The sequence below is a fragment of the Cydia amplana genome, chromosome Z (genome assembly GCF_948474715.1).
Source record: "Cydia amplana chromosome Z, ilCydAmpl1.1, whole genome shotgun sequence".
In the NCBI taxonomy this organism is placed as follows: Eukaryota; Metazoa; Arthropoda; class Insecta; order Lepidoptera; family Tortricidae; genus Cydia; species Cydia amplana.
In genome coordinates this window covers 23,957,276-23,965,442 of record NC_086096.1, presented here as the reverse complement: position 1 = coordinate 23,965,442, position 8,167 = coordinate 23,957,276, and the positions used below count along the sequence as shown (strand labels likewise).

At 37.1% G+C, this 8,167-nt stretch overlaps 1 protein-coding gene across 2 annotated transcripts in view; it reads right to left on the bottom strand.

Annotated features, from left to right (window-relative positions):
* Nucleotides 1-4,134: 4,134 nt before the first annotated feature.
* Nucleotides 4,135-8,167, bottom strand: part of LOC134661306 (proteasome subunit beta type-6) — a 265,514-nt gene continuing 261,481 nt past the window's right edge. The window contains exons 1-4 of one of the 2 annotated variants that reach the window (XM_063517308.1): nucleotides 6,679-6,793; nucleotides 6,268-6,533; nucleotides 5,169-5,303; nucleotides 4,135-4,440 (exon numbers count right to left, since the gene is read on the bottom strand). In XM_063517308.1, the coding sequence (XP_063373378.1) occupies nucleotides 4,163-4,440; nucleotides 5,169-5,303; nucleotides 6,268-6,532 (678 nt within the window). In that variant the 5' untranslated portion in view covers nucleotide 6,533; nucleotides 6,679-6,793 and the 3' untranslated portion in view covers nucleotides 4,135-4,162. Of the gene's footprint in view, nucleotides 4,441-5,168; nucleotides 5,304-6,267; nucleotides 6,549-6,678; nucleotides 6,794-8,167 lie in introns of those variants that run through there. The other variant, XM_063517309.1, reaches the window with a different exon arrangement.

Genomic DNA, 8,167 nt, shown 5'->3' with positions numbered 1-8,167 from the left:
TTACCTGTGAATGTTAATAATAGAAGAAATTAAGATAAATTCTGTATCATAAATGTTTTCACCCAGTGCATGAAGTGAAGTAGTTATTAGTCGTTGCTGCATATTTTTGTAAAGGACATAGCCGTATTAGGATTAGTTAAGTGGTCGTCCCCTAACCTAATGAACTTTCAGTCTGTAGTTTATTAGTGCCTCCGCTGTCTTCCGCGGGTGATGCACGGAGCCGGTTGAGCGCCTATTAAAAAATAGTATGATGAGCAAGAACGCTTACCTTTTTTTACTTGAAATGGTATCCGCGCAAGACAGCGGAGGCACTTAGCTTAGGCATAATGATTTTGAATAGAAACTGGATGGCCAGCGACGGACCCGCTCACGTGTGAGGGCTTGGTCTCTAGTTGATGTCTTACGCTATGTGGAGCCATGTTCTAAACAAATGTTACTGTATCCTCTATTTGTCATACTGTCGGCATCCATAATAGCGTATGAAACAAGGCGCCAAAGGTATCTGCCACATTCGAATACTTTTCCAAATATATAATAAAAATAAAATATATATCTCGACAGTTCTCAGTTTTAATTGTTATAAATATGATCCACATATGTTTTTGCTAAGCTATCAAAGATTGGTAGGTACTTTTGAATTTTGACGCTTAATCTGATACGCTACTTTTGATGCCGGCAGTACGATGTAACAATGTGAGAAACATAAAGAGTCAATAATGGGAGTCCAAGACTTAGCGCTCATTTAGACGGCGCGCGATTATACGGCATACGATTTTAGTTACATTGCGGACCATTGAGGTTAGATCAATTCAGTCGACCGATCAAACGACGCAATGTAATGAAATTCGTATGCGAGTTCTCGCACCGTCTAAATGAGTCCTTAAGAGCCAACAGGAGCTAAGATTTAAATATTTTAGGTAAATATACCCGTCTCGCTAACGGAGGCGGCTTCTAAAACTAGTGCGATAAGGACAAGGCGAAAAATCCTGTGTAAAAATATCAAAAATCGAGGTTTCGTACTTGACTGTTTCCTCCTCCAAAACTTAACCAATCGTAACCAAATTTGGAAATCTAAATGATTATGACATCTGTGTCGGACCGTTTTGATTTTTTGACTAATTGATGTCAGTTTTGAATAGCACGCCTCTCATTGCGGCATAGTCAATTAGGCCATTTTGGCCATTTATGAAGGTCTCTAGCGCCTTAAAAAATAAAAATATCAAAGAAAGCAAAACGGTCCGACACAGATATTGACAATATTAATCTGTGTTGAAAAAATCATTGTTCTAGCTTCAAAACCCACGGAGGAAACAGTCGAGTACGTTTGTATGGAAAAATGACCACTCCTGTTGGCTCTTAAACTACGCAATGCCATGCGAAAGTAAAATAATCAACTGACTGGGGGTTTAAATATATTTGAAAAGTACAAGTACATTTCCATATTTTTATTTTATGAAAGATACTTTCTTTTGATTTGTATTTATTGAGTTTATGAAATAAGTGACATTTAACTGAATTAAAAACTTACACCAAAAAATATTGCGTATTATAGTCGTCGAGATCAGCTGATTTTTGGAGTTGCCCGAAAAAATACTTGAGGTTCAATTTATATTCTTATTTTTTTCCTTGTATTTTGTACGACCGGAAAAATGAAGTTAAATTATATTGTTAGACAAACATTTCTACTAATTTGTTACATTATGCTAATTATATCCTATTGACATGGTGTCTAATAGTTTTATATACTTAGATGAAAAATTACACCAGAAACAATTTGTGCATTTTAATTATTTCATCTAATAACTCTCTGAAATCTGACTCCCCCTGTATACACATGTAGATATTTGAAGTCATATTTCTCTGCGGTTGACTGTACCTAAATGCCAACAAAGGAGTTAACGTAATTAAAGGAAAATACTAAACATGTGAAACAATGAATCTAATAAAGTCATTTTTAGGCTATATTTATGTCATATAAGGTTATATGTATGTGTAAAAATTACCGAGTCAATATATATTTGGTTTCCTAGCAAAGGAACACCGTCATGTAAAGGAAATTCAATGTTCAACATTATTAAATATATTAAAAAGAGGTGATACACGTGTTTGTAGCTTTTGATTTCACGGCTGTCGTTGGCTTGGTTGGTTGAATAAACTGCCAAACGGTAGCAAGGTTTGGCTCAACATTACACGATGTGGTAAAGCGCCCACATGACTGATCCTAAAAGAAAGCCCTAGAACCACGTGTACCGCGTATTAAGTACCGCTACCCCAGGGCTCACAAATGTGAACCCGTTCGCTGCATACACGATACCACGCCCCCGACGGAACTAGTTAATATGTAGATCAACTCTCTTAGTGTAAGCTTTAATTATAACATGTTAATACAATAATAATAATTACATTAAACTATTTTCTTAAACATTGCTATGAATTTTATTACCTACATTAAGCCCCCATTCGCACGAGAGCTTTTTCAACGCGCGTTAAAAAAGCGCTTGAATCTTTCCGCACTCTAAATTCGATTTTACGACCAAGGCTTAAAAGTCGAAAATCCACCGTTTGATAAAAAGCGCCACCGCTGTCGTGTCAATAAATACACATGTGTCCATTTGTGTCATTCAAACGCTTTTTTAACGCGCGTTGTAAAAGCGCCCGTGGGAAGGGGGGCTTACAGTAAGTAGGTTAAAGGTTATTAAGATGATAGTGGACGACCGCTTGTCCATACAAACGTAGTCCTCATTTTCCGCCCTTGATATTAACTTTATGGAAAACATTTTACACAATTTAGCCTCTTCGTTTGACTTTTTATTATTATAAGAGTTAGGAACACAAATGATTAAAAAATCGCAAAAAAAGCAAAGGGGGCATACCTAGCAAATTGTGTAAAAATATTTTCAGAGTGAAAAGAGGGAATACGTTTGTATGGAGGTACGGTCTTGTGACATCGTTCCCTTTCCCGTGGAAGAGCTAAGAAGTAAATACATAAACAGCCTAATGATTTGATAGCCGAGTTTGATCACCCGTACAGTAGTAGTCGGCATCAAATAGATAATGACGGCCAAATGTATCGTAGCCATACTAGAGTTAGATCAAGAAAAGTCTGCAGCGATTTTGACAGCCCCCGCGGTAGTTATGATAGCACTGCGGGGTGCAAGTGTTATTTACACGTTATAAATTCATAGAAGTTTAACGTTTAAAATGAGAATGACGCTTGCACTGCGTGGGCTATCAAAATCGCTGCAACTCTAACCATTGCAATACAAATAAAGATCTGTTACGTTACGATTTATATTTGGCCACTATGGCCGTCACTATTTGATGCCGACTGTACGCAGTAGCCACGCCAGCGAATTCGTTGCGCGCTTGCGGCAAGATCGCAATGCACTCGCTCGCGACGAAATCTGCGCACCCGCCTCGTTCTCAACTCGCCCTAAATCGCCAGTGTGATAAGGGGCATTTCATATGAAGCGGACAGGAAAAAAAAAGTGAGGTTCCCGAATTTGTTTATATTTGGTTTAGTTCTTCTTCTAGTAGGTATAAAACCGGACGCCAAATATTTTTTATATATGACGTTTATTTTAAAAATTATGAGCTTTTCAAAAATTACCGTAATTGAAATTCCGATTTTTTTAAACTCGAATACCGAATAATTAAAATATATAACTTATTATTAAACCAAGCGTTTTGTATAGAATTTTTAATGATCTTTTCAGCGAAGAAATCAATTTTGAAAAATAAATAAAAAATAATGGTTAAAACCGGAAGTAAACTTTTCGAAACCATTTTTCGAAAACTTTGACCAGTTTTTTTTTATTTATTTTTATCTCAAAATATAGCCCTAAGTATGTACAAAATACACTAGAAGTTGCAGAATGGGATCTCCATTGGTTAAGATAATAGGTCAATAAATGTACTTACATGTCGCCCTGAGTGCGACGTACCATGTCGCTTCATATGAAATGCCCCATAAGCGCTCTAAGTAGACTCTTGCCTCCTTGTGTGTGTGTGTGTGTGTGTTTTGGATTGCGCAAACTCGGATTACACGAGCAAGCGCCTTGTCTTATGAAGAAATGAGCTCAGGGAGAGGGTAAGGAAAAAATAAAATTGAAAATCTAGAAATGGAACCACAAATTTATTGAAAACAAAATAGTCCCAAAAACTAGCCCTCATAGAACTTGGGTAGCTGATCTCCAAGGATAACGGATCTCCTCACGCCGGCTTCCGTGATGACGCCCAGCCGCACCACGCCGCCGGACGAGCCGTCGCGCAGCATGGCCAGCGCCAGCGTGTTGGTCACGAACTTTATGGCCTCCTCTTCCTTCATGTTGGCCTTGAAGTTGGCGTCCACGTAACCGTACACATAAGTAGAGCCTGATCCACCGATAGATACAGCTTGGCGTTGCATCATACCACCAATTGGTACACTGTAGATTTGACCTGAAATTAACCAATTTCAGTATTAAATACTTGACAAAAAAAATGTAAGCTCTACAGGAAATAACATCCACAACAGCTCTAACTAAAACTACCTACTATACATTTGACATAATGAGTTTTGGAATTAAAGCAAATAGCATAATGGAACTCATATGGAATCTAATTTTTTATTTTATTTTATTTTTATTTTACTTTATTAGGTACACTAAACAGACATCGTACAATATCATGTGTAATACAATTGTACATTATGGCTTAAATCTAGCACGAGATCCAAAACAAGTGTACACAGCATGTTTTACAATTTAGCGGAAATATTACAAACTAATTAACACCATATTATAGCTACAGTGAAAAATATCAGAGAAGAAAAAACTATCTAAACAATTATACATATTATCAGCCTCTCGGCTATGAAGCTAGGTCCTGGGTATGAATCCCGGTAAGTATGTATCTGTTAATAATTGAACAATTTATTTAATTTGTTTCCTTGCCCTCCAATGTTAGTTTGACGTTTGACATAAATAACAAAGATGTTAAATTTAACTTAATGAGCAACAGTTTTAACTCAAAAATAGAAACAGATATTTAAAGGCTGTGTTATATACAGTGTTTTTTAATTAATTTCTAAATCATATTCATTGTCGCAACCCACAAATGATATTTGTGCTTTTTTCTACTGTTATGCTTAAGAAAGATGAACTATATTATGTGAAGATTTGCATTACCTCCTTTCCTTTTGTCCCAGCCAGCGACCAGGATCCCAGCAACAAGGGAGTCACGATAATTGTAACAGAGCTCTCGGAAAATAGATGCAGCAGTTTCCACTAGCGGAGGCTCACCCAGCTCCATCTTATGGAAGTCTGTGGACAAAATAGATTAATGCAAAAGTGATTATAATTAATTGAGAATGTACAGGTTGGGCTAGAAAAAAAATAAATTTCTGGGTCAGAAATCATGCTGTAATTTTATTTAAACCATAGATTCTGACACTGAAATGGAGTAGACAAAGTAATGTGTATGCAAAAACAGTGTATAAGTCAGTTGATAATGCTTAGATATAGGTTGTCATATTCTCTAACATATTATTTACAAAAACATACTATGGCTGTATGTATTTAATTCCAAGTTATTAAATTAAGTTCCAAAACCATAATTTTATCTAGTTCTCGTGAAAGGAATCAATTAGAGCCATTATATTTTACTGGCGACCCGTCCCGGCTTCGCATCGGGCTTCGGGTTAACAAATTATACATAAACCTTCCTCTTGAATCACTCTATCTATTAAAAAAAATCGCATCTAAATCTGTTGCGTAGTTTTATAGATCTAAGCATACAGACAGACAGGGAAGCGACTTTGTTTTATACTATGTAGTGCTTTGTGGTGAGGGAGAGAATGCTCATTTATGCCACCTAGCTGTACTGTCAATCAATTTGATTCCTAGGCCACCTTGTTGCTTTAACTACTAGATTCATGACATACAATCACTCAACAAGCACAGTCATAGAAGATAATCAAAATGATTCCCTATGACAAGCTGCCATAGTGGCCTAGGAATCAAATTGGTTGACTGTACCTGATGGTCGTGTCTAACAGGACTGGGAACAGTGCCCAGCTGCTTAAGGACAAAATACACCTCCGCTTCGTGTGGCATGGTGTGATAGCTGAGTTTGTTGAGTATTGCTGGGGTGTTTGTGATATGGAATTTATGGATAGCTCGTTATAAGGGGCGACCAGAAGCTATTATGTTAAGTTAGGTTAGCTTTTGCAATGTATGCGTATAAGCATTATGACTTTTAACAAGTAATCAAGATGTAAGTACTTACTAAGATGGTAAGAAACAATGTCTGCGATGGCTTGAGTGTCGGCCGCGGAGCCTGACCGGCAGCAGTAGATGTGGTCCGTGATCTTGGTGAGCTTGTCCGTGACTCGGTTGGCGATGTAGGCGCCGGTGGTGGTGCGCGAGTCCGCGCCGATCACGACGCCGCCCTCGAACTCGCAAGCCATGATAGAGGTGCCCGTGCTATGCGGGGCGCTCATCCATTCGGGCATACTGGGGCCGGCATAACTATTGATCACCGAAGTCGCCATTCTGTAAATCAAATACCTTTAGTCATTCTGTCACAATGGGGTACTACAATATTATAACTCATGATCTAACCGTAACTACAGTCCTTAAGAATTGTACAACGAGTGATTCTCAATCGAAAACATTTTTAATTTTATATAAAACTTACTTTAACTGTATTCTAAGTATGCTTCTCACGTATTTTTTTGAAAGTCACGGTTTCGATGACTTAGTATTTTAGTATTCCGCTCGATATTTTATGTCAAATTGTCAATGTCACACTCCACTACAGCCACTACAGCGCGTCGCTTCGTGCGTCTAGTCTGTGGTCGCATTATTAAGGCCAGTCCAGACGGTCGGTCGATATGATGAGAAAATAAATTGGCATCAACCTCCAATTTAATAACCAACTTTAGATTTATGGTGATATTTGAGCCCTCTAAACTTCGATCAACACGGAAGGGATGCGGCATTCGCACTATTTCCCCCTGCCTAGGTACAAGATCAACTGATCTAGCGCGGGTAATAAAACTAGTTGCGCTCGGATTTTAAACTAGACCGAGTGCAGACGCGCGAGTGAACACAGCAGCAGAAAAAATAATAATTGCTCGGTTTTTTGTTGTAAAAAGAGGTTGGGGACATCAAATTTACAAAAAGGTGTTACATTTCACATGTAATATTTTTTTTACATATCATACGTTTCATTACATTTAAACACAATTATTATATTTTAGTCTCATGTCATGAAATTGTTGGATTTATCGATTTTGCTCGCCCAGTACAAATTGCGGATCGGTCGAGCGACAAATCCGACTTCTCATCTCTCAGAATCTTGGAGGATATAATCAAACGGAGACGCCATGTCTGTAATTTTCTGTACAAAACAGTCTGCCGATTTTTGCGGGGGAGGGGAACGTCAAATGTATGCGTAACGTAAAAATAGCCATGTCAGATAAACGTCAGTCCATACATTGTGTATAGGGCTTGCAAATATTCGAAACTTTCAGATATTCGAATATTCGACTTTTTCTGACGACGTATTCGAATATTCGAATAATTATTCGAATATTATAAAAAATAAGAAAAGGAACGAGAAATCGGTTTATTATCGTTTTATTCAAAAGCTTTTTTCACATATTGCTAAAACTAAGGATATTTGGCAGAAATCCACTTAATTGACTAGATTTTATCATCCTACTATTTATAAGATGCCCACATTTATAAAATCAAGTAAAACGCCAAAATTAGACGTAATTAATATTTCTAGATAAAACTTATTATAAATGCGTCGTTGCGTGAAATAATATAACTTTAACCATCCAAACACCTAGGTATGTAAGATATGTATTTTTTTTAATAGGTAACTATTTTCCGATTTAAATTAACTTGTAATCACTCAGAGGCCTGTAAAAAGGCCTTTAATTTCATTGTATTTTGAATATTTATTGACTTTATTTGTTTTGGCAAGTTATTATTCCTAATGGTCGGCTAATTATATAATATTGGAATATTTAAGGGAAAAAGTTAGTTCAGTACTGAGTGGATTATTCGTCAGCTAAAGGTGCATGGTTAGATTACCATGTTGGGCAGGTTTGGTATGATTAAATTTGAGAATTGCGATAAGTGGCAAGGTTTAGACTTCAAAAATTCGCTAATGC